Below are 27192 nucleotides of genomic sequence, written 5' to 3'. Positions count from 1 at the left end.
TTTGCCCGGTAAGTACAATAAATAGGAGGGTAATAGAGATAAAAGTGTTTGTAAGTAATGATGGACCATTGACTAGAAGCTGGAGCAATGATGGATAGTAGTAGAAGTGGCCAGGTTCACAAATTAAAAGTCCCAATGGAACCAAAGAATTGTTGGCATGGGGCTATCAGAGCAAGTCCAGGGTAAGATCAGAGTGGAATGCCTGAGGTGGAGATCTTCAGGAGTAACCCGGTAACAAGGCGAAGGGTATGATAACAAGAGTAGATAGTATGATTGTGGGAGGGATGGCTAAGGTGAAATGGAGGAAAAGATCATTTAAGAAATAAGGTGCGAAGGGACTGAGAGGGCCGAGGACTTGGCCAGATCACACGTATGGATGCTAGAGTCATCAAGAATGCAGTCCTGAGTGAGTGCACAGGAAGACTGTGGACCAGAATTAAAGTCACCAATGAAGGACAGAGAACAACCAAGGGATCAGTAAATGTCAGAAGGAGTCAGAGTATTGTCAAGTCTGACGGCACGACCTAGAAAGGGAAGAGAAATGGCTTGAAGGCAGAGAAAGGATCCCTGCCGCACCCAAAGTTCATGAAGCATGAAAGAGAAAAAGAGCGTCTACTTGAGAGACCTACAGGAAAAAGATCGTTGTTACGAAACAGCCAGATTTCAATTAGGGAAAGGATGTGAAAAGAAGTTTTCAAAGAGTGCTTGAAAACATAGGGTACTTGTGTGGCACCTTCTGGGCATGGTTCCACTGGATACCATGGAAGGGTTAAAGAATGAGGATTTCCAATTAAGAAGCTCAAATCTGTGCTATTAAAGGCTCTCTACTGTTATTCTGGTAAAAATCTGGGAACAATTTCAAGTTTCATTTTTGGTCACTGATTTCTATAAACATTATGCATGTGTCTCCCAAACACTTTTAAGATAAAGTTCACAAACAAGCACTTACCTCTATTTCTGTAATTTTTTCGGAAGGGTTATCAATTAAGAAACGGGCTAAAGTCCCAGGAGTAGTTCTGTAAGTTAGAATGATTGAGTTTTTAGGGTCCTGACACCACTGAATGAAGAGATCCCTTGAAAATCCGCATTCCAGGTCAGGCTGGCTGGCGAGTACCACTTTGGGGCTAGGTACCCGAGCCAAGTCGGAAAGACCGTGACATAAAGAGAGATGGCGAAACTGAAATGGATTATTTCTTTTGTCTTCAAAACATCTCATCAATTTGTCACTCATCCATTCTACCTAATATAGGGGGAAAGGATGACCATAATTAGAAAATACTAGATTATAATTGCAATGTCTTCTTCAAGGTCTAAAAGTTCATGTTCTGTCTTCTTTTAAGTATTTACCACCAATAGTTCTTAAAACTTGTACCATTCTGATAAGCAGCTTATTTTCTGTTCTGTTCCCCCAATATATCCTTCTACCCCATAGCTCATCCCTAAAAATCCAATTCTGCATTTTATTTCAGTTACAAGTCACCTTAACTCTTACTGAAAAAGCAGTGTTTTTAAATAAATATCTTACCCAAGATTGCTATTTCAAGGGAAAAGAAAGAAAGAAGAGAAAAATGGATTCCAACATTTATATCCTATGAGGTAGGTTCTACTTTTGTCCTCATTTTACAAATTGTGATACCAAGCGTTAGAGAAGCAACTTGACCAATCTGTAAGATGGGGACAAAAACAGAACCTACTTCATAGGGTCTAGAAGGACTAAATGAAATATTCCATGTGAACACATAGAACAAGTGGTTCATTACCATTACCATCATCAACCACTTTCACAGGGAAATAAAACCCAAAGAGCAACTAAATTGTTTTCTAGAAGTCCAATTTCTGTAGAAAACTTCTGTAATACAAATGACACCATGAAAACAAACCTGGGACTTGGAAAACTCCACCACATTATAGCTGACATTATTCAGGAGTGCCAGCGAGTAGACACCCAGGCCTGCATCTTTAGTTCTCCAGATTTGATCAAGGAGTTGAGCAAGTTCCAAAACTCTGCCTGCAGTGTCCACTGCTATTAATACATTTCCATCACCTCGAAGTGTTTCCAGGACATTTGCTAGAAAACAAGAATGTAAAATCCATAGAGAACATAACAATACCTTGCTGCAAAATTAAAGAAGACTTTATCTCCAGTATAAAGACTATAACTTATAAATAAGCGATTATTGGGCCAGGTACACAATTTTTAAAATTCCACTCAGGTTATTACAACTAGTTTTTATTCTGTGACTGTATCTTCATAGGAATGAAATATCATGCCATTCATTCTCAATTTTTTTTCACTGAAAAAGTGTAAATCAGTGGTCCCCAGTCCTCTTCACCCACAGTACACATAGAAAATGACATTCTTATAGTATACTGTGGCCATTTAAAACTTTGTTATAAATGATTCCCAAATTTATACACCTAAATATACACATTCATACTCTCTACTTTATACATACACATTTTATATGTTTGCATGCCTACACAATAAAATATAGATCCAATTCCCTCTTCCAACAAAAGTATCTTTATGAGTAGATATCCTCACTCTACATTAAAGTTGGCTTGGAAACATTTGGTAAAACCAAACTCTAGCAAAAACAAACAAAAAAATATACAAACTGATACCGTCTTAAAGTGAAAACAATATAGTACACAAATTCTGCCTTTTTTTTTTAAAGATATTATTTATTTATTTGTCAGAGAGAGAACACATGCACAAGAAGGGGGAGCAGCAGCCAGAGGGAGAAACAGGCTCCCCGCCGAGAAAGGAGCCCAACCTGGGACTCAATCCCAGAATGCTGGGATCATGACCTGAGCTGAAGGCAGATACTCAACCGACTGAGCCACCTAGGCACCCCACAAGTTCTGCTTTTTAAGTAGACAGATGAAAGCAGTGGTTTCAAACATGTTTAAAGGTAAAATCTAGGGGCGCCTGGGTGGCTCAGTAAGTTAAAGCCTCTGCCTCCGGCTCAGGTCATGATCTCAGGATCCTGGGATCGAGCCCTCCATTGGGCTCTCTGCTCAGCAGGCAGCCTGCTTCCTCCTCTCTCTTTGCCTGCCTCTCTGCCTACTTGTGATCTCTGTCAAATAAATAAAATCCTTTAAAAAAAAAAAAAGTAGAATCTAATTTTCCTGTTGAAATCCTGTGTAGCTTATAAAAAAAGAGTAAGAAGGTAAAGCAGCTGGAGCCAAAGCAGAAGCAACGAGGGATGGCTTAGAGGCTCCTCTTTAAAACTGAGACTACTAGATTAGAGTGTTAAGACACCCAACATCAAAAATCAGTGAACTATTTGCACCCTCAGGTATCACCTTTGCTCATTTTTCTTTTAAAGTCTAAGTGTTTTGCTAATGGATTTTTTTTTTTTAAGTATTTATTTAAGAGAGAGAGGGAATAAGAGAGTGAGCGCCCAAGCAGGGGGAGCAGCAGGGGAGGGAGAGAGGGAGAAAGAGACTCCCTGCTGAGCAGAGAGTCCGATGTGGGGCTCGATCCCAGGACCCTGGATCATGACCTAAGCTGAAGGCAGATGCTTAACCCACTGAGCCATCTAGGCACCCTTTTTTAACAGATTTCTATGAGCTCTTTCTATATTCTGGCATTCCCTAGACATATATCAGCGAAGGCCAGACAGAGCTAGCTATGTGCTGAATGACAGGGAGAAGTCAATCTCAACACCTATCCCACAAAAGCTGAATTCAAATGAACTGACGTCTCTTTTTCTACAAAATATGGTCACATAATATTTTTTCAAAAATATTAGAGTTAGGGGAGGCTGGCTGAGTTAGTTAAGCACCTGACTCTTGATTTCGAGTCAGGTCATGAACTCAGTGTCATGAGACTGGGTCCTGCAACAGGTTCCACACTAGGTGTGGAGGCTGCTTAAGATTCTCTCTCTCCCTGTGCCCCTTCCCGACCTCTCCCTCTCTTTAAAAAAAAAAAATTAGAGTTAATCAATCTCTCATGACAAGAAAAGTGTTAAACAAAATAGAAGAAACTGTAACTCATACCACCATGTTCCTCCACGGAGGACATTACTATGTAATACGTACTCAGAAGTTGCTCATCTCTCTGTTTTCTCCTCGGCTGCACATACGTGGCGTTAAAGGAATCTGTGATAAGCAGGGAGGGTCTGCTTAGCATTTCCAAGGAACATCCATTTAAATGACTATAATAAAGTTGAAGAAGAAGAAGATTATATCATTTCAAATAAGCAACTGCTTATCTCACCCAAAAACATAAGCAACTTTCTTTTATAAGATTTTTCCTTCCCTAACTATAAAAGGACACGTGCTCATTAATAAGAAATCTGATACATTTTTAAAAAAAAAGGAAAATTAAGATCTTCCAGAGTACTACCACTCAGAGAAATCGATGTATTTTGGTATATATCCTTCTAAGCACACAAATACACTTTTCTAGGCATATATACGTGAATATATTTTACAAAACTGGTATCTCATATATATGTCTCTATACTCAGTTCTACACCCTGGTTTTCTCCCATGATACTAAAACTGGTTTCTAAACCTATTTTTTAACAATTGTAAAAACCTCTGCCTAGGTTACTTTTTCTCATCATTATAAATAATCTCAAAGAGCGTTTTTGCAAGAAGCTTCAATTGCATTTCTGACTGTTTCTTTAGGACACATTCCTAGAATTTACTACAATATACAATTTGCTAAATGGCTTTCCAGAAAGATTTATCAGAAAGCTCTCTCTTTTCCAGAAGGAATGAGCAATTTGTTAAATATCTCCTAGAAGAATACTACCATTTAAAAATCATTTTAATGATATTTAATTTTAAAAAGAATTATGGTTTAAATTTTTTGATTTTCATAACTTTTGTCCATTTTATAACTGGCATCTTTTTAATTGGTTAAAACCTAGTCTTATACATATAAGCCTTTAGGCAAAATGCTACAGATAATCTCCCTACTTTATTGTTCTTTAGTTTATTGTTTCAGATGTTTTAAATCTGTATATAATCAAATCTATCAAAGTTTTCCTTTGTAACTTTGGTCCACTGCCTTTATACTCAGAAAACCCTTTTTCATATTAAAGATTAGACTCACCTGTATTGTTTCATTTTCTATTTAACTCCAATCCATCTGAAATTTATTTGTTATGTGGTAAAAAAAAAAACAAAAAAACCCACAAACTGACTTTTTCCCAAAATGTTTAAATACCATTTATTCAAATACCCATACGATGCTCCTCATTATCCTATGATTACAAGAGCCTAAAACTTATTAGTCTTATATATTTCTAAATATAAGATACAAAAGATCTTGAGGCTACTGTAATCTCATATAAAACAACTACGAACTTAATGTACAGAAATTACAAAAGAAGCCTCTATGAAACTAAACACCAAAACAATTTTATAGTAATGCTGTGAGTACAAAATGAAGTATTTAAAATTACAACTACTGTGTCCCCTTTTAAAAGGAGTCTGACTTTAAATATAGTTATATCATAATCACTAACTTTACCAAAAACAACAACAACAAAAAAAAAAACAACCCACAAAGTTCCTTTAAATAGTAGGTCAAGTAGCATATAAAATATAATCCTATGTACAAAAATTCATCTCCTTTACAACATCTCCAGAATGGTATCTGCTTTATATAGTGGATACTTACATGCCAATTTGTAAAATACATTATTTCTTATATCAGAGTTTCCCCTTACAATGCAAAAAAATTCACTATTTGAGACTTTTAAGTAGTTCTAGAGTTCTGGCTAAAAAGAAAAGAACTTTTTAGTTTAATTTTCCCTCCAAAGAATGAAACAATATCAACTGCATTTCCATTAGCTTTTGTCTTGATATACCTACATCTCCCTCTTGTGGTTAAAGTCAACTGCGTAGACAATTTCTTCTTCTCCATCTTTGACTATTTTCCATATTGTTCCACCTATCATATGACCAGCTGGCAGAGGTGTGATAGACAAGCCATGTCCTTTACCTGTGTCAATAAGATAGTGACAATACTCAGATTTCTTTTACAAGCATAAAGAAAGCTTATCTACTTGTAAACTATTTTTAATAGCTAATATACGCAATGATACAAAATCCCAAAGTAAAAAGGCAAACAGTGAAAATGCAAATCTCACTCTTCTGCCACCCAGCTATTCCTTTCCCTCCCTACAGACACTCTTGTTTTGTTATGAGTTCTTGGAGACATACCTGTGTTCATAAACTGAAATATTACAAAGAGACTGGACCCAGTACCCCATTAAATTACTTAGTATGAACAAATAAATGTGAATATTTATTCACATACACAATCATCAAATGTTTCCATTTTTACAAACCTCTCAACTGACAAAGTAACAATTCAAATTTCATGGTAAACAATTTATCCTATAGAAAAATTAAGTACAAGTCAAACTGTTCTGATGCTGGTATTTCTTGGCTAAATCATCAGAGTCCACTGTGGCACCATTTTCTCAATTTCAAAGCAAGGTTTCATATTTAATACATCTCCCTCCACAGATGAGAAATCTATACTTAACAGACAACTTCCTGACCTAATTAAATAATAAACTTCTTAATATCCAATTCTAGAATTCCATTATCTTCTACTATGCTGCCAGAGCACTGCACTTCCTTCAAGACTCTGATCACTACATTTAGTCATCTGAGCCCCTCAACTTAACTGTGAACTCCCAGGAGGACCTGGTCATGTTACCTTTCCGCATCATACACAGTAAACACTAAAGTCTTTCCCAAGTTACATGTCAAAAGGCTTGAGCTATTAACATTGTGTTAGTATTTAGTCTGAAATATTTTAAAATCCAAATGACTTGGGAGAAGTTCAGAGTTCCACATCTGAACATGCTAATCTCTTCTTTTTCAGACCATAGGGCCTATGATTTTTACTACAAATTCCCCTTGTACTTTTCAAAGTCAGTTAAACCCCATTAGTCCAATTACTTACTAATGGAAACATTTTTTACCTTTCAAATTCACAATCTGAGAGAATTTTAACTGCTGTATTTTATCAAAGGCTGCATCCACATCATCTAACGTAAAGAGGGTAAAGTCTTCCGTATTGTGTCGAGACTAAAAGAACACAAACAAGAGGTTAAACATGGTCACTGCAGGAGTGTAAAAAGCATTTTTTAACTGCGTGAGTTACCTGGTAAAGATCATACATGAACATCTGTCCCATTTTATAAACGGGAATGGTTGCATAGATGGCACAGTTCAGACCCAGCTTCCCGACTGCATAGGGGAGGGCACCGAGATGAAGAGGATCGGGGTGGGACAAAAGTACTGCATCAATTTGGTGAACATGCCTAGGAAAACATGATCAAAAGGCCTTCTCAATTTCTCCAATCTTGTTTTTAAGAGTAAAGACTAGGTTGGGGTAAAAGAGCAAAGGGGCTGAAATTATGATACCCATCAATATCAATTATTACTACCCCGTCCTGCATAGATATCAAAACTATGGTGTGTTCCACAAAATAGATGATGTCTATACACATTAAAAAAAGGGAAGGAAAAAGAAAAGAGAATCAGTCAATACCACACATAAGCTGATTTTGAATGACTACTTCATATACCATTTATTAAAATCCAAGAACTCAACTTAAAATTTCAGAAATGGTTAGGGAGAAGATATTTATTTGTTTTTATTTTACATTTTATTAACATAGAATGTATTATTTGTTTCAGAGAGGGAGAGGATATTTAAATGGCCACATTTTTATTATGAATTTTTACCTCTGCTTTTCAGCATGGCAACAGAGAGCATATTCACGATAGTGAAACCTTAATTAATAAAACATGTGGTCTCACTGAGAGAAGAAATTAGAAAAAAAAATATTTTGCTACAAGTTCTAGGTTTTTAAATATTTAAGTTATCTTTCCTTCCATAATTAGTACAATACTACAGCGTAACCGAATTCTTTTTTTGATGGATTAGTATCCTTTTGTATCTCATGGTCATTATTCTGGGCACCAAAGCTCAGTATGGAGGATCAAAAGACATAGAAAGTAAGCTAATGTGATCTGCTGGCAGACCCTCCATGTGGAAGGTTTATCCTCTCCTCAAATTCTTATAAACTTATTCTTCTCTCAAATTAGGTGCAAAGTCTCTACTGAGATTAATTAGCCGAGTAACACTTAACATTTTACTGAATTTCAATAAACATTGCTCATAATGCAATCAAAACTTTACAAATGGAAAGAGTCACTACTTGGATCTTTGGAGAAAGTAAAACTCAGCCTTTTACTATGAATTAAAATAGAGGAAGGAAAGCAAACACTGTGTAACACAAAATGGTATTACAGTGTAGAAAAGAGAAGCTGATTTAATAAAAGTCTAGATATATGAAAAGTAACTTACTTCCTCAGGGAATCTATAATATCCATAGAAAAATGCTCATCCCAGCCACAGTCCAACAGAAATCTAAACTCATCAACTTGCAGAAGATAGCAAAGAGCAGACTCTTCTTGAACCCCAGAGAGGGTAGTTAATTTGATAATAGATGTCATTTTGGTCCAATAACAATCCAGAAAGTCTTTTCAAAAGAAATAAAAATATAATTAAACATACATCATAGTCTTCCAAACATAAGGTACAAATCAAGATTATAACAGGTGTTTTTTTTTTTTAAACATGGAATGGCTTAGACATCAAGTCTACCATTTTTGTTTAAGATTATATTATTTATTTGACAGACAGAGATCACAAGTAGGCAGAGAGGCAGGCAGAGAGAGAGGGGGAAGCAGGCTCCCCCCTGAGCAGAGAGACTGATGCGGGGCTCAAACCCAGGACCCTGAGACTATGACCTGAGCCGAAGGCAGAGGCTTTAACCCACTGAGCCACCCAGGTGCCCCATAACAGGTTTCTAAGTGGGTGGAAATTCCATAAACATACAAAGCAAATGCCTTTTTTTTTTTTTTTTAAGATTTTATTTATTTGAGAGACAAAGAGAGAGCGAGCAAGCACGAGTAGGAGTAGGGGCAAAGGGAGAAGCAGACTCCACGCTGAACAAGGAGCAGATGCAGGGCTTGATCCCAGGACACGGGACACACGACCTGAATTGAAAGGCAGACACTCAACCGACTGAGCCACCCAGGCACCCCAGAAAGCAAACACTTTAAAGACCTATTTCTATCACTGCTAAGTTTGAAAGTACAAACATGATCTTACATAATCTTGTTTACAATGATCCCTTCAGTGGCTTCCCAATGTAGCTTAATGAAAAGTGGTAGACTTTACAATCAGTTTCGGATTTGAAACTACTACCAGGTGGTTCTAAGCAATTAATTAACCTTTCCTCACTTTATGTACCCTCACCTGTAAACATGAGTATTAGTAACACATATAAAAAGGGGTGCCTGGGTGGAGCATCGGGTTAAGCCTCTGGCTTTGGCTCAGGTCATAATCTCAGGGTCCTGGGATCGAGCCCCACATTGGGCTCTCTGCTCAGTGGGGAGCCTGCTTCCCCCACTCTCTGCCTGCCTCTCCACCTACTTGTGATCTCTGTCAAATAAATGGATAAAATCTTTTAAAAAAAAGGGGGGGGCCGCCTTGGCACAGTTGGTTATGCATCAGACTCTTGGTTTCAGCTCCGATAAGGATCTCAGGGTCATGAGTTAGAGCCCTGCATGGGGCTCCATGCTCAGCTCTCCATCCTCCCCACCCCGAAGAGCATGCTTTCTCTGTCACTAAAATAAATCAATTAATCTTATGGGGCACCGGGGTGGCTCAGCTGGTTAAATGTCTGCCTTCAGCCCAGGTCATGATCCCAGAGTCTAGGATCTAGCCCTGGGTGGGGCTCCCTACTCAGTGGGGAGCCAGCTTCTCCCTTTTCCCTGCTCATGCTTTCTCTTTCTCTCTACCTCTGTCTCTCTCTCTCAAATAAATAAAATCTTTAAAAATAAATCAATCATTAATAATAATACACATAAAAAGGATGCTGGAAGATTTCAAATAATGTGTAAATTACCTAGAATGGAGACTACCAAGTTCCTCAATAAATAACTACATAATGAATTAATGAACTCGTTCTTCAAGGTGAATTTGTGCTTCCTTTATTTTTCTCTGTGATGGCAATGGTTTCATTGCATTACAATGATTAGCTTTCATGTCTCTCTCTCCTATTAGACCACTGGTCCTTAAATAAATAGACCCCCTTGAGAGTCTGATAAAAAGCTATGGACTATTCCTTCTTCCCTCAGTCATCCAAAAACAAACAAGGTGCACATACACATAGAAACCCACATACTTTTCAGGCGTTGAATGTTAAAAATGCTTGCACTGGAAAGTAAGCAACTAAAAAAACAGGAAGAATCTCATGTTTGCAATTCCTAAAAAGAAAACTTGACACACAGATGGTATTCAACATATATCTGATGGAATTTATGTTGGGATGCCTATTGTATATAGTTCAAGGAGATACAACGTGACCAATTATTGGGATTTAAGACCTAGAATTGTGTGCTATTAAGCAGATGTTACAAGAACATTCATTAGCAAAGTACAACTAACTCCACAGCAATATTTCAGATCTGTGCTCCTTGAAGTAAATTAGCCTATTCAAGAAGGAAATATCAAGCACACCTGATGATCTCGTACCAGCTACCGAAGGGCCTATCAATAAACTCAGGTAAACTGTCACCTTTCATGACAGGGTGTCAGAAGACCAATCCCACCACATCTCCCATTCTTCTTCTTCCCAGTCACAGATGAAAACCCAAGACTTCTAGATTGTCCATTATCACTGACGTGCACGGCTACCAGTCGGATCCACTCCTCTACTTTCTATCCCTCCCAAGTCCTTCTAGGAGGCCCTCTGGAACGATGCCGCTCACCCTCACCTGTAACTGCACCTCTCCCCTGAAGGTTCTCTTCACCGAAACTGTTTCTCCTGCAGTGTTCCCCAGGGTTTTTTCCTTGTACACCCCCTGTGCCTCCAAAGCAGGACGTTCATGCTCCTTGTTCCTCACTGAAGCTCCCAAAGCAGATCGTCTCCTTCCTCCGCCATATACTTCGGGCCCTCCCAGCTAGTTCACCAGGAGCCTTCCTGCTTTCCTCCTCACTGCTGACGTGGGTTAATTGGACCTCATTCACTGAGGACTTTAGTTCCCAACTCAGTCTTCCTCAGTAACTCAACATTGACTCCAATCCCCCAACTTTCTCAATTCCAGTAACCTCGTCTCACTTCAACCCCTGACCTCATCACACCTGAGCTGCACCATTTCCAAACATTCACCTTCCGGTGTCTCATGCTGTCATTCTTGCCCTGCTTACTCAGTAATCCCACTGTGAAAATCCTTCGGCCTCACCGGATCTCTAACTCACCCCCCACTCTTTCACCCTCTCCTGTCTCCATTCACATCCTTCCTGCTGATCCACAATCCATCACAAGTATCTTGAAAACACTATCAGGCATCTGGCTGCTCTGGTCCTTCCTTGTAGCAGCCTGGCAGAACTCCAACTCTGACGGATTCCAATCCTTCACTTTGCCTATTCCAGAAACTGAATGTTGCCAGAGGAAAAGAATCCCAAGGCTGTGCTATTTGCTCTTTAAATTCATGGTCAAAAATCTCAAATGGAAAAAATATATTTATATATGTATCAAACAGGCACTAAGCACTACCTATCAATCTGAGTTTTTGTAGTAGGTTGACTATTTCTGAGTCTGTGATTTTACACTGCCTCCTCTGCTCAAGCATCATGTTCCACTCCCTCCACCCGACTCTCAACTGATAACCTCGCCTCATTCTTCAACTAGAAAACTAAGCCTTTAGAAATAACCCATTTTCCAATACCAACTCTATTAATGCATCTTCATGAACATTGTTGTGTCTCCAATTACATGGAATCGATAGCCTTGCTCTCATCTAAGGCCAATCCCCATGAGTACTCTGGATCCCATTCTAATTTTTTGTCTTCTAGAGGACTGAACCTCTTCAGTCACCTCTTCTTTTCCCTGCATTATCCATGTATCACTGATGTACCACTCCTATTAGCAGACGCAGATCCTCTAGAATTTCCCAATTTAAAAGAACCCTCTCTTAATCCTACAATCCCAGGCAAGTACTTCATCATTTATATGCTCCCCTTTCACAGCAAAGGTTCTCAGAATATTTGTCCACAAATGTGTCTCCACTCTCTCACCTCCCAAAGCTGGCATTTTTCTCCACCAACCCATCAGAAGTGCTTTCATCAAGGTCACTGACCAACCTCTATGTAATTTAAGCCACTGGGCATTTACTTCTCTGGCCACAACTGGCAGAAATCAGAGCAGCATTCAGCGAAAGTAAGTGTACAGTCTCCTTGAAATGTTCTCCTCACTCTGCCTCCGTGTCAACCCTCTACTGGTTTTCCTTGTATCTAACTTAGGTCACTCGCCCATCTCCTTTGCTAGTTACTTTCTTTCTTCAACCTCTAAACACAGCAGGGCTCTTCAGTAGGACTTTTTTTTTTTTTCTTTCCAGGTAATCTCATCAGTTCCACAGCTATAAATTATCGTCTGACCTCTGACGGCATCATCCTTGAGTCCTGCCTTTCCTTTGTATCCCACATCCAGTCTCTCTGGAAGTGCTGCATTTTTACCTCCATGTGATTTCTCAAGTTTCCTTCTATCTCCACTGTCACGAAGATCTCTAACTAGTTTGTATAATTTCCCTGCCTCAAATTTATTCTGAGATGGTTTTCTAACAACCCTAACGTCCTTGCCTACCTGTTACATCCTGTAACATTACTCCGCTTCCCTCAAAAGACTTACTGCTTGCTATTCCCTGCTCTTTATTTCCTTGCTTTGCCCACCCCCATCTCTCCTGCTCACCCCAGCAGTAGATTATGGACTCCATGTAAAAATAGACCTTATCTATTTTGGGTACAGTTACCCTCCAATGCCTCTATAGTGTCTAACACATAGTGGGGGGGGGTCAATAAAAGCTTATTAAATGAATGAAGCATGGTTAATATCAAATGAGCTTAGTGCCCCTACTGCACCAGTTACCCATTTATATGCACTTCTCCTTGCTTGGGAGAGGTCTCTTGGATGCAAGCCAGGTTTGACCCATGTTTGTATCCTTACTATATTAACACATGTTTTGAACACACAGCAGTTGTTCAGTAAAGAACTGATGAAATAAGTAAGTTAAAATTAAAAATATATTGGCTTAGCATGTTCCTATTCATAAGGTAGAAGAAATACAAAGATATTAATGGAAAGAATCCTTTGGAAAGGATCTAAAGAAAATTTTCCCTGCCAAAAAGCCTCCTGTGCAACAATTATATTAATGGTCTAAGAGAAACCCTTTTTTACTCAAATCCACTTTAACTTCCACTTTCTTTAGATTATGAAGTGAAAATACAAAAGATCTTGCAGACAGAAGTAAATTAGTTCATGTTAAAGCTCTGCACACAGACCCAGATTTCAACAGGTGAAAAGATATTTTTAATACAATTGCTCATCATTACTTACTGATATCTCAGTTGTACATAGGGTGAGACACCATGAATTCAAGGGAAGAGTTCTTTATAAATCTAAAAAATAAAGAGAGTCTGATGAATATGGTATAACAGATTTACTTCTGTTTTTACTTATGGTGTTTAACTTCTATGTCTTGCCCTAAGATGAACACCATGAGCGACAGCAAGCAGTATAATAAACGGTCCTTTTTTAAAAAAGAAACTTGTTACAATTTTAGGAAGCTAAAGCTTACATAAAACAGAGATAATAAAAGGATAATAAAAGACAAAAATAATAATGTACCAAATTGGTCATAATCACAAGCTAAAATATGCAGTTTAGGAAATAAGATTTTAAAAACCGACATTAGCTTATATTATTAAGAATCATAAAAGAGGTGGGATCTTAAATTACTTGCTAAGGATTAGGAGAACCCGAGGAGAGACAAAAAGAAAAGGTATTGAAAACAGGGGAATAACATGATCAAAGGCACATAAGAACTGACAGAGTTTTAGTGGAAAAACCAGCTGGGCACACTTTCATGTAAGCAAAAAATGAAAGAAAAGCCCTAATGAATAGAAAAGGGCCAGATAATGGAAGGTCTTGGACTCGAGACCTAGCTCTTCAATCAAGAGAGAAACATTTTACGATCTACTATGAAGTAAGATGACACAATACAGGAAATTCCGTATTTCAGGAAAATTACCTGGTGGGTATGATTGATTAGGTAAGATACAGAAAGCAAGAAGATAAAAAGGAAGACTATTTAGCAGACCACTTCCTCCTTCCAACTTTGCTGTTTCTATTTTGAGACTAAATTCCTTTAGCCTCAAATGTACTTTATAATTCTCTGACATGAATTCATTAGTCCTCATCTAACCAAGGCTACTTCTTGAGTAGTCTGTTACCAACTCCTGATTCTTTTCCCCTCACAATGCCTCACCTGTGTATCACCCCCTTTCCCTTCCCATCACCAGTACCTTAAACCTCATCACCTTATATTTGGGTTTCTGTTTCTCTCCCTCCAGGCTTTCTTCGTCTCAACCTAAACATGACGATCAGACTAATCTACTGAAACACCTCTCCACATATTAACCCTTGCTCAGAAACCTCTGAAAGCTTCTCACTGCTTGAAAAAACAAAAACCTGAATGCCTTAACTAGCAATGGGGGCACCAGCAAGCTGCTGACATCCCTGATCACCGCCGTCTCAAGGCCCAGCTCAAATTGCACCTCCGCATGAATTCCTAGACTACATTGGCTCTGCCCAACAAAAATACAACGCAAGCCACAAACGTAATTAAAACTTTTTTTCATAGCCACACTGAGAAGTTTGGCAGGTGAAGTTAATTTTAATATACCTTATTGAGCCCAACTTATTCAAAATAATTTTCCTATGCAACCTATTAATTATTGAGATATTTTACCTTTTCATACCAAGTCTTTGAAATCCAGTGTGCATTTATATTTACAGCACATCCCAATTCAATCTAACCACAATTTCAAGGGCTCAAAGCTACATGCAGCTAGTGGCTACTGTAACAGCACAAATCTAGACTTCAAAATCAATGCTTTGTACCATACTTCACTGTGCTCGGCCACTCCTTAAGGTGCAGGTTGGCACCACCCTATTTTTATGTACATATCTTGGGCTTGATTTTAATGGAATCACCAACCATTTAGTCTTCTGGACCAAAAACCCTGGAGTCACCCTCCATCCACCAAACTGCTGCCACCCATTGAATCCTATTTGACATTTCAGAAAGGTCTCTCTCACACCCTTCACTATCCTATTGCAACTGAGGCAATCATTACCCTACCTCAGTGACAATTTCCTCTTACCTAGTTTTCCTGTTATGTATGATCCTCCATACAGCTGTCAGAGACCACCCTAAAAAATCCAAATATACTCATGCCCTTTCCTTGTGCAAAGTATGCACTTTCTAACAAATGAAATCTGAACTCCTTAGCTGGAAATCAAGGTCCTTCACAAGCTGCTTTCAATCTCCCTCTTCCTTCACCAACCACCCTTGCACTGCATGCTCAAGGACGTTTATCCTCCCACTCTCAGTATGCCAAGACTACCCAAGTCTCTAGATCCAGGAATGACCCTCTCCTGAGCCTTGTAAATTCCTTCTGACCCTTCAAGACCCAGCTGAAATAGTTCCCCTTTAGGAAGTTTTCGCAGTCTCAGGAGGTTATTTTTTTTCACCTCGCACAAAAGGGGAACCAAGAATATTTGTTGAATGGATGCTGAATGTATACGCAAAGAGCAAAAGCGATTATCTTTGTATTGCCAAATTCAAGCACAGCACTCAAAGCGACATACATGTGTGCTTAAAGAATGAACCCCAACGATCATCAATTCCTTCCTGACGGATACTACTTCATCTCAATTATCTCTCAGTTACTTGCGAGAGAAATGATGACCTTGCATGTTGGAGACAGCTAAAGGGAACTAGGCAAAAATCCAAGGGAAAACGAAGGAATCTGGATTGGCCCCCAAGCTCACGGGGTCCAAAAAGTCTCTTCCTGGTCAGTTCGGGAAAAAAACTGGCTTCCTAAAAAAAAAAAAAAAAAAAAAAAAATATATATATATATATATATATATATATATATATATCTCAGGGGTTATAAGATAAAAAATTAGGGAATGGCCAATTGATAATTCATGTTCGGCTGGTGACAGGAGGCCGGACTCGACGGGGTTAAGGCTAGTCTGACCTCCTGCTTACTTAAGAGCAAATAAAACAGAGATGGAAGGGCTCGAGGGCAAAGAGGGGCTGGGGGGCTGAGCTGGGGAGCTGGGGGAGCGGGAGGAGAAGGCCGAGACCATTTTAATAAAACACAGTAACCATCTTAAAAGGTCCCTGGAATCGACTAACTAAAAAAGAACGCCTACTTTGTGCCCAGTGCTTAGCAGCCTCGTGGTCTCTGAACCCGAGACCACGCAAGACTCCTAGCGAGGAGGCTAAAAACACGGCAACCACGAGGGCCAAAGGCGCCAAAGCTGGCGCCGGATTAACTCATCCAGCCGGGAAACAGCGAAAAAGAGGGAAGGAGAACACACGAGTGAATCGTGCGAGTTGGCACAAAGACCGGGGGCTTCAGACCCACGGTGAAATCACTTCTTTCCCTCGATAAGCACTTCTGCCACGCCGGGCCAGGACAGTCGCCACCGAAAACCCGGGAGCCAAGTCCCCAGCGCAGACCCGGACAAGGTGGAGCCAGGGTCTCCCTGAGGGCCGAGGACGCCCCCTCCCCCATCCAAAGTCTCACTCCTTCCCTCCGCCCCCACTTGCCTCGTCAGTCCTCCCCCAACGCCGTCCACTGCCCTTCCCAACCCCTAGTCGAATCCAGGTTCAAGAGCGAGACAAGCTGATACTCGCTCAACACCACCCGTGACGACCAGCCAGCAGAAGCCCCCGGATGGCGGCCGCCATTTTGAAACTGGAGGCGAGCCTCTGAGGCGGGTAAGGCCCAGGGCGATACCATGTTCCGGGGGTGGTGAGGACGGAGCTGTGGAAAGGAGATGGCTTTTACGACAACAAGTCTCGTCACCTTGCGCCGAAGTCTTATTTGAAAATAATTTATAATGCTTAAAAGCTAAAATAAGTACGAGAAGATCCCAACATCCCAAGGGAGAAGAGGTACAGTTTCCCAGCGCCACCCCTCTCTTTGACCCAGCGTGGCGAATGGCAGGTCCCAAGGCCGCAGCTTCCGCCGGCGCCGGTGGCTGAGTTCGTCGCTGCCCTTGGTTGTGGGGTCGTTTTGGGCACCAAGGGCGCAGGTGGGTCCGGGGTCCAGGATGGCCCGAGGCGCTGCGGGTCCCCGTGGTGTGACGGGGAGGGTCCACCTCTAGGGAAGCCCTCGGCGGCGGTGTGTTTAGGCGAGGAGTGGTCTGGAGATTCCCCCCGGGGCTTGCGAGCGGTGGAGATGGGAAAGGGAAATAGGGCTTATCTTCCGGTAGACAGCTGGGCTCCTGTTTCGCACCTGACGGCTTTTGGGAAGGGGAGTGGGAGGTTGTCGTTATTGGAAAACGTCCTTTAGGGATCATCAGGTGACCGTCCCTGCCCGGTCGGAAGAGAAGACAGGCCGGGATCACGTCCTTAGGCTGGAGGGAAGGCGCGAGCATCACAGATGGGTCCAAGTTTTCAGCGTTCTGTCTCTCCTGGTTGCTCAGGATTGAAAACCAACCCCAGTCTCTTCCAAATCGCACGCCTTCTTGAGCCGACCATTCCACACACAAAAATCACTTTTTAAAAACACAATGTTTAATTTGTATTAGGTTAATAAGACACGGTTCCAGACCTCAAGTTCAGTTTCTCTGTGCATCCAGCATTGCTTTTCATAGATTGTATGTATTGTTTAAAAAAAAAAAAAAAAAGTCGATCTAAAATGCTGTGGGGACCAATTAGAGATTAGGACTTAATTTTTGAAATATCTGTTCATCTACGTTTTACAACATGAATTGACTTATAAAAATACACTCCAGATACATTTTACTTTTTTTCTTTAATTCTTCCTTTTTTTTAGGCGGGAAAAATTGGTTGAAATAAAAGTAATGTTAGGGGGCGCCTGGGTGGCTCAGTGGGTTAAGCCTCTGCCTTCCGCTCAGGTCATGGTCTCAGGGTGGTGGGATCGAGCCCCACATCGGGCTCTCTGCTCAGTAGGGAGCCTGCTTCTCCCTCCACCCTCTGCCTGCCTCTCTGTCTACTTGTGATTTCTCTCTGTCAAATAAATGGATAAAATCTTAAAAAAAAAAAAAAAAGTAATGTTAGGAAAAATAAGATAACACTGAGTGAGGTCAGTCTAAATGTTCACCTCTGTAGTTACCCTAGCAATCAATAAAACACAAATAGCTTGAACCAAGAAGCCAGACTGCCTGAGTGTTAATACTGGCAGTGCTACTTACTGCATCTGTGACTTTAGGCAAGTCCCATTTCCTCATCTGAAAAAAATATGCCTACTAAATTGGGGACATTAGTGAGTACATGGTATAGAATTGTGAAGATTACACGAGTTAGCGATTATGAAAAGCAGTAAGAACTGTACCTGACAGTGCTATAAGAGCTCTTTGTAGAGCTACGGCAAAACATTTTAAACATTGGTAACAAAGGATGGGTGATCAGTTCTGTGATTCCTTGAGTCCATAAGACAGAAACTAATTAGTTTTAATTAGGAATACCATAGCAAGTCCCAGTTGTGATTAAAAGGATTTTTTATGAGTCTTATAAAGCAGACACTCTGCTGGAGCACCTAGGTGGCCCAGTTGATTAAGCATCTGACTCTTGATTATGGGTCAGGTCATGATCTCAGGGGCATACGCTGGTGCCCCATGTTTGCTGAGCATGGAGCCTGCTTAAGACTCAGTCTCTCCCCCTTTGCTCCCTGCCCCCTCAAAAAAAAAAACACTAATATGTACAGTGGCCTCATGGGCACCCATGTGGATGTCACTGTTCATCCGCTCTTCAGGGCTTGTTCCATTGTAGCTTGTCCGAGGAGCTCACTAATCTTTGCCTAACAGATAAAGTCCCCTACGGTCTTGGGCTCATGACCAGAGCCTGTCTATACTCTCCCTCCTATCCATTCTCCAAGAAATCATTCTAGCTCACTTCTTCGGTCCATAGATCTTTGTCCTCCCTAGTCATTCACTCAGTGAAATACAGAGGACAAATTATGTTAAATGCCACGGCTCCCAAAGTCCATTAAATAGATTATACAAGTGTAATATGAAATGTCCCTGGGACTAAGATTTGTCATTTACCTGTTAGCGATGGAATCATGGTGGCTGAACCCAACTCTGGATTTTGAATACACGGAATCCTTTTATCAGTCTTGACCTGTAGAGTGTATATAAGAGCTTATGTGCAGCCAGTCTCCGGGGTTTGTCTCCCCTCCTAGATTCTCAGAGTAGAGCCAGAGAAAAGTAGCTACTTGCCCTGTTGGAAGAATGCCAACAACAATAATGGCTTATAACCCACAGGTGGCCATGGGCTTATTTAGAAGTGTCTTGGGCTAAGTCAACAAGCACTTTTGTTGTTGGTTAAAGTACATATAGTATCTGACTCACCTGTGCTGAGGGGTAGGCTTGACCCCCAAAACACCCCTGTAAAGAAATTTGAGGAATCTATGAGGAGAGGTGACCGAATACATGACCACTTGAGTTCTACAGAGACCAATACTGTCTAGTATTTTGCAATTTTGTGCTTTCAAAGTTATATTAGCTGATTAAGGCATGTTTTGTTATTCTTATCCTTGACTGGCTCAAATTTGTTCAACAAGTAAGTGGCTAATCTGGCGGGCACTTGGTCACATTCAGGAAGAGAGCTTCAGTATCTAAATGCAAATAACGTTACTTAAGGCATAGAGCTGAGAGAGCCACCATCTTCTAGGAAATAAGTTTGCCCAAGAACTGTTTGCATCAAATCAGATAACAAATTCTTTCAACTAGACTTTTCCAGCCCCACAAGGAAGGAGGACCAAAAGTACCTATTTTGTTTGTTTTAAAGATTTATTTATTAGAGCACTCCATCACATGAGGGGGTTGGGCATGTGGTGGCAGAGGGAGAGAATCTTGATAAAGACTGCCTGCTGAGTGGGGAGCCCTATCTGGGGCCCAATCCCGCAACACATGAGATCACGACCGGAGCTGAAACCAAGAGCCCAATGCTCAACTGACTGAGCCACCCAGTCTCCCCCACCCCAAAAGTCCTTATTTTGATAAAGGCTCCCCAGATGCTTTTGATGTGCAGTTAGGTTTGAAAATTCCAGCTGTAGGAGGTAGACTAAAACTTTAATGACTAAACTGTAAGTTATATATTTTAAATAACTTGTTAACTTTACATAATTTTCCTGCTGTGTGTAATACGCTTTATCAAGTAGAGTATGGAGTAATGGTGCAACTTTTACCTTTATGGCCATTTTCCACCCCGTGTCTTTAGATAGTGATGAAGTTTGAGAAATACAGATTTGGAATGTTTAAGTGTGAGAACCAGTGTCTTAGGAGAGGCAGGAATCCGGTCTCCCTAACCCTAGCACAGTTAGTTGAGAGCTGAGCACTTTTGTTGGCAGGCCTGTATTTCACCATATTGTCATACACCTTCTCAGCCATTGTATATGATGAATTCGTCTTAGATTCATGCATAGGCAGATGTATTTTTTTTTTTTAAAAGATCTTATTTATTTGACGGAGAGAGAGGAATCACAAGTAGGCAGAGAGGCAGGCAGAGATAGAGAGGGAAGGAAGCAGGCTTCCCACGGAGCAGAGAGCCCGACGCGGGGCTCGATCCCAGGCCCCTGGGATCATGACCTGAGCTGAAGGCAGCAGCTTTAACCCACTGAGCCACCCAGGCGCCCCTAGGCAGATGTATTTTTATTTCAACTTTAGGTACAAATTTTTGTGGAAACTTTTTTTTAATTAAGGCAAATTTATTTTCCATATGGTGACTTCTAGTTCTGTTCTTCCTCCTGGATCTTTTAGAAACTCTTAGAACTTAAAAGCCCCTAAGTCCCATAAATTTTAATTCAAGAAGAGGTCTTTTAGAGAGGTATTGAGATCTAATAGAAAAAGAGCTTTGGAGCAAACCTAAGCTTGAATTTCAGCTCTGTATTTAATACCTGTTTAGGTGAAGCTGTTTTCTAGTCTATAAAATGAGGATAATAATAGTTATTTCATGTTATATATAAGATGATATGATGGCTCTGGTACCTATTAGTCATTCTATAAAAGTAAATTCCCTTCTGTCCTTATTACTTGTTAAATCTTTGAATTGATACTGAGATCTACCATGATGTCATTGAGTGAAGTTTTTTAAAATTTCATTTCCTTTCAAAAATTAGTTTTCAGCTTTGTGCACTAGGAGTATTGTAGCTAATGGGGTTTATCTAAGTCACAATTACTGCTAATTGAAAAATTCATTTTCAATAATGATAGCTTAACTAAAGAATTCTGCTTTTAGGCATAATAGTGTAGTTATATTTGTTTTAGCATCGTAAGAGATTCTAAAAATATTTTACACATGTGTAAAAGTTTTAAATTAATTGTAGGAGGGTGCAAATATCCAACTTTTGCAGGTAGAATTTTTTTATACTCTCCATTTCTCTGCACTGTACCATATCAGTTCACTAGTAGAGCTAGGAAAGAAGTTAATAAATTGATTTTTAATGCAGTACAATTTTTATGCAAATCATTGTCACCTGTATAATTGTCATCAAGTAGATTTTAAGTTGTATACTACATCCTGATCCCAAGCAAATTTGAAGAGGCTTACTATGCTTTAACATTGATCTCCTATATTCAGGGCTATCTTTCTATTTCAGGTGCAGTTTTTCAAGATATTACAAAGGCAGTTATATTTCTGATAATTTTTTTCCCCCTAGCACTCAGGATGAATATAATTCAGATTGTTCGTGACCACTGGGTACATATACTTGTGCCTGTGGGGTTTGTCTTTGGATGTTACCTAGACCGAAGGAATGATGAAACGCTGACCGCCTTCCGGAACAAGAGTTTGTTGTTTAAAAGGTTAGTTTTTACGCTTCTTTTAAATGGACAATTAATGAGCTCTTGGAAATAATTTTTTAATATCAGATATGCCAAAAATAAATAAAAGGGGTGAGTTGTCTCTCCCCCGCTCCCAAAGTAATATTAACGTTACATTATTTTGTAGCATTAGTTACTGTTGAATCCTTTTACAAAACTGTATGATTACCTTTGGGTGGCCAACAAGTCTTCAGTTTATGAACAGGCTATTTCAAATGTTTGAAAATTTTTTTTTGGCATTCAGGATGCCCTGGAATCTAGAAACAATGTTATAAACCAGCTCACGAAAGCCTTTAATAAGGCTTTCATATATTATCTTACTTAAGCCAGAATGTAGCTGAAATCTGTGGTACTAATAGCGGCTTGGTGCCATGTTCCCAGCAATACTGCTGGAGAGCTTTAGGTGTGGTGGCTGAGTGATCAGAAGGCAGCTGGCAGCTCCTGGTACCACGTTGTGTCTCTGGAGATGGCTCTTTTGGCAGCAGAGTGAGTTAACATGTCTGCCACTGGGTATGCAGCTAAGTGGGAAGAAGCTCAAGGAACCAGAGGCTTGAGCAACATTCACAGTAGATGTGAAGAGGAGGTTTACAGTTAAGGATTTCAAGAAAGAGAAAGTGAATTAGAAAAGGTTTAGAAAACCTCAAATGAACTCATTGAGAGGATAATAGCTTTCATACAGCCGAAGAAATTGCAGTTCCTTAATGTGGAAAAATGAAATTGAAGGGATGGTAAAAGTTTAAAATCATGAGAGAATAGAATGAGTATGTTGAGTCTATATAAAAATTTTAATGGTTCAATTTAATAGAATATAAAATATTGAATTCTTAATCCTCTGACTCTTTACCCCCCCATAAAAATTTAATTTATACTTTTTCCTTTGCTTCCTTTTTAATTTCCACACAGGGAATTGAGACCCAATGAAGAAGTCACCTGGAAGTAAAGGTTGTGACTAAATTACAGAATGTTCACATTTTAAAAATTAGGAGAGAAATAAAAGCACATTCATTATTTAATTTGAAGTGTAAGTCTTTCTTTGCTATAGCAGTCCACGTTTTAAGTAGTAGGCACACTTAGCTTAAAAATAAATCGTTATTGAGTATTTGAGGGTATTGATATTAAATTTACAGTCAGTGTTTCATTTCCTTTTCATTTTAAACCATAGTACTATTAAATCATATAGCCAGTTTTTCCTCAGATATTTTTCAGAATTTTTTTTTTTGAACTGTGTGCTTTAGAAGGATGATACTAGCAGAAAATTTTAGTGACCTTCAGTTTGGCAAAGATCTCTTAAATGCAACGTATAAAGCATGAACTAGTTTTGAAATTTTTTGCTCTTCAAAAGACACTTATGAAAATGAAAATGCAGCCATAAACTGGGAGAAAATACTTACAAAATGTAATATACAGCAAAGAACTTATATCTAGAATATGTAAAGAACACTTATAGCTTAATAAGACAGCCCAGGTTTGGGGCACCTGGGTGGCTCAGTGGGTTAAAGCCTCTGCCTTTGGCTCAGGTCATGATCTCAGGATCCTGGGATCGAGCCCTGCATCAGGCTCTCTGCTCAGCAGAGAGCCTGCTTCTTCCCCTCTCTCTCTCTGCCTACTTGTGATCTGTCTGTCAAATAAATAAATAAATCTTTAAAAAAAAAAAAAGACAACACAGTTTTTAAAAATTATTCCTTTACTTAATCTCTACACCCAACATGGGGCTCAAACTCAACCCTGAGTTCAAGAGTCAAGTGTTCAGCCAACTGGGCACCCAGTCCAATTTTTTTAAAGGAGGAAAAGAGTTTTTTTTTAAATAGATTTTATTTATTTATTTGAGAGAGAGAACACAAGCAGAGGCAGTGGCAGACAGAGAAGCAGGCTCCCTGCTCTCCCAATGTGGGGCAGGCCTGATCCCAGGACCCAGGGACCTAAGCCTAAGGTTAACCAACTGAGCCATCCAGGTACCCATGAGCAAAAGATTTTAAGAGACACTTCGCAAAAAAAGATAGGATGGTAACTAAAGCATATGAAAAGATTCCTAACATCAATAGTCATTAGGGAAATGCAAATTTAAGCCACAATGAGATACCAACACACACCTATTAGAATAGTTAAAATCAAAAGACTGATCCTATTCCTGGTATTGGCAAGGGTGCAGAGTAAGTGGACCTCACAGTGCTGTCAGGAATGTAAAATGTAGATGCCAGGAGTTGTACCACTTTGGGAATCAGTTTAGCAGTTTCAAATGAAAATAACACCTCCCGTATGACCCAGCCATCCCACTCTGAGGTATTCATCCAAGATAAAGGAATGTGTATGTTCACACAAAGGCTTACATGAATGTTTATAGCAGCTTCATTTGTAATTGCCAAAAATTAGAGCTAGCCCAAATGTACATCAAGTAGCTAAACTGTTAACTCCTTATAAAGGAATATTACTCAGCATTGAAAAAGGAATGTCTATTGCTATGACATTGAGGAATTTCAAATTAATTATACTGGATGAAAGAGGCCAGACAGGAAGTCCATTCTTTATGGTTCCATTTATATAAATAATGTTGACACTGTAAACTATAGTAACAAAGCTGACTAGTGGTTGCCTGGAGGAACATGGTCTAGAAAGGGTTAGAAGTAAGAATTACAAGGGGGAGGGCACCTGGATGGCTCAGTTGGTTGATCAGCTACCTTTGGCTTAGGCCATCATGATCCCAGAGTCTTGGGATTGAGCCCCACATAGGGCTTCCTGCTCAGTGGGGAGTCTGTTTCTTCCTCTGCATCTCACCCTGCTCGTGCTCACTCTCAATAAATAATAAATTTTTTAAAAATTTTAAAAGAATTGCAAGGGGGCACAAGGAAACTTCGGAGTATACGTTGTTCATTTTCTTGCTTGTGATGGCTCCATGTATGCATACATGTTATCTGTTGTATTCAACTACCTCTTCTCAGAAAACATTTTGTTTTAGGTAATATTGAATTTAGGAGAAGTAAAATTACAATAAAATGGTACTCCCTAATTATCACTGACAGGGTCTTTGACAGCATAATTAAAGATCTCAGTATGAAATCACCCTGGATTAGGGTAGGATCTAAATCCAATCATGGGTACTTATAAGAGGAGAGGACAGAGACACAAAAGGAAGAAGGCCACGTGAAAACCAAAGCCAAGGTTGGAGTTCTGCAACCACAAGCCAGCTAATGCCAGGGGCCACCGGAAGTTGGAAGAAGTGAGGAAAGAATTCTTCCTGTCACCATGGAGCATGACCCTGCTAACACCTTGGTTTCAGACTTGTGGCCTCAAGAACAGAGAATAAATTTCTGTTTTTAGCCACCAAGTTTGTGATGATCTGGTGCAGCAGCCATAGCAAATGAATACAATTTTTTTTTTCTGAGAATCTAACACATTAAATATTTGAAAAATCAAGAATAAAACTGTATACTATGAAAAGTCTCGTTCCCATCCTTCTCTCCTATTGCCTAGTTCTCTTCCCATCTCAAACACATGCATAACCTCAGGATTTCTTGAATATTCTTCCACAGATTTGTAATGTATATCAACAACAACAACATCAACAAAAAGATATGTTTCTGTACACACTCACTTTCTTTAAAAATAAATCAGGAGGGACACCTGGGTGGCTCCATTAGGCATCTGCCTTTGGCTTGGGTCATGATCCCAGGGTCCTGGAATAGAATCTAGCATCTGGCTCCTTGTTCACGGGGGAACCTGCTTCCTGTGTCTGCTGCTCCCCCTGCTTGTGCATGCGGTCTTTCTGTTAAATAAAATCTTTTAAAAATTAAATAAATAAATAAAAATAATAAATCAGGAAAAAATGTTTTGCATATTTTTTCACTTCGTGAGACCCTGATTCGTTTCCCCAGTTAGGCCACAGTTCCTTAAGAACATGCATATACTGTTACCCCAATAAGAAAATGTGGGACTGTGAACCCAGGAGCATTCAGTAAAGGGTAACTAGGTAACCTTGAGCACCTGGTCCTCACTAGTACTCTCCATTTCCTTATCTCCCGCTGCCCATTCTGTTCCTCTGAGCCTACACTCACTGATGTCCCCAGTGGTCTCCATAGCAACAATTTAGTGGACTCTTGTAAGTCCTTATGTTGCTGGACCCCTTGGCAGCAACTGACACTGATTCTTGAAACATACCTTTCTCAGGGCTTTGGTAATGTCACACTGTCCTGCTTTTCCTCCCTTCTCCTTGGCTATTCCTTCTCTACCCTCAGGGTTCTACTCTAAATCCTCTTCAATCTCTTCCTTTTCCCCTAGATGATTTTATTCACTCCTGTGAATAATGCCCCATTCTACAGCAAAACCAAGCCCCTGAATCCAGACCATTTATATAGAAAGAAAGATAGATAGATAGATAGCCTCCACTCATTATTTGTCTTACATATCATAGGTATACCCCCAAACCTTGCCCCTTCCTCCAGTATTCCCTATGTCACTGAATACTATTCCTGCCACAGTAGCTGCCTAGGGCAGAAACCCAGACATCATCCCTAACATTTCTGTGTCCTTCATTCTCCACTCTCACCAAGTTCTGTTGAGTCTCCCCACTTCCTAATCATCTCTCAAAATGGTTTCCTCTCCACTGCAGGTCATTACTCTAGCCCAAACACCACCATCTCTCCCAAGATTCCTTCCACAGCATCAGCTCTTTTCTGCAGCTAGAGTGATCTTCATAAAATGCAAATCTGAGTATCTCTTCATTAAAAAATTTTATATTATATAACTCCCCAACTGTCTTTAAAAACATAACTTCCTTAATCTAATTTCAAGGTGCAAAATCTACTATTTTCCTACTCCTTCAGCTTCATCAAACCCCTTCCTCCACTTCACTGAACTTTCAGTTCCCCCAACTCATGCTGCCTTTTCAGGGTCAGAACGCAGACACTTAGTAACAAGGTGTCTGGATTTGGACTCCCAGCAAGGGCAACTCACTAGCTGACCTTGGAGTCCCTTCTTTTCTTAACCTTCCTGTGCATCAGTGCCCTCCTGTAAAAAGGGATCATAACAACACCTATGTCAAAGGTGGTTGTATTAAATTCGTTCATATATGCAAAGTAGTTCAAAAAGAATGCCTACCTTACAGTAATCTCTCTATAAATACTGTATTTTTACACAAGTGCTAGTGTTGGGTAATGCAATGATGTCTTTTGCTTAATCAGGCTTTCAGTGGGAGGAGGAGAAAGATATTAAATAA

At 39.9% G+C, this 27192-nt stretch overlaps 2 protein-coding genes and 1 pseudogene across 2 annotated transcripts in view; 2 read left to right on the top strand and 1 right to left on the bottom strand.

Annotated features, from left to right (window-relative positions):
* CPSF2 (cleavage and polyadenylation specific factor 2) overlaps positions 1-13509 on the bottom strand; it is a 29258-nt gene extending 15749 nt beyond the window's left edge. The window contains exons 1-8 of the mRNA XM_044231814.1: positions 13452-13509; positions 8354-8528; positions 7142-7301; positions 6960-7065; positions 5836-5965; positions 4048-4163; positions 1881-2068; positions 950-1240 (exon numbers count right to left, since the gene is read on the bottom strand). Coding sequence (XP_044087749.1) covers positions 950-1240; positions 1881-2068; positions 4048-4163; positions 5836-5965; positions 6960-7065; positions 7142-7301; positions 8354-8502 — 1140 coding nt within the window. The 5' untranslated portion in view covers positions 8503-8528; positions 13452-13509. The remainder of the gene's footprint in view (positions 1-949; positions 1241-1880; positions 2069-4047; positions 4164-5835; positions 5966-6959; positions 7066-7141; positions 7302-8353; positions 8529-13451) is intronic.
* On the top strand, positions 10817-22996 carry NDUFB1 (NADH:ubiquinone oxidoreductase subunit B1). Its single transcript, XM_044232329.1, has 5 exons — positions 10817-10900; positions 16789-16945; positions 17055-17228; positions 21821-21965; positions 22887-22996. Exons 1-5 carry the CDS (start codon positions 10817-10819, stop codon positions 22921-22923), a joined length of 597 nt encoding a protein of 198 aa, XP_044088264.1. The 3' UTR covers positions 22924-22996.
* LOC122894842 lies at positions 21286-21441 on the top strand (annotated as a pseudogene).
* Positions 22997-27192: the final 4196 nt, after the last annotated feature.

The sequence above is a fragment of the Neovison vison genome, chromosome 13 (assembly GCF_020171115.1).
Source record: "Neovison vison isolate M4711 chromosome 13, ASM_NN_V1, whole genome shotgun sequence".
NCBI classification, from domain to species: Eukaryota; Metazoa; Chordata; class Mammalia; order Carnivora; family Mustelidae; genus Neogale; species Neogale vison.
Note: the sequence above shows the minus strand (reverse complement) of the source record. Positions and strands in the feature narration are given on the sequence as shown.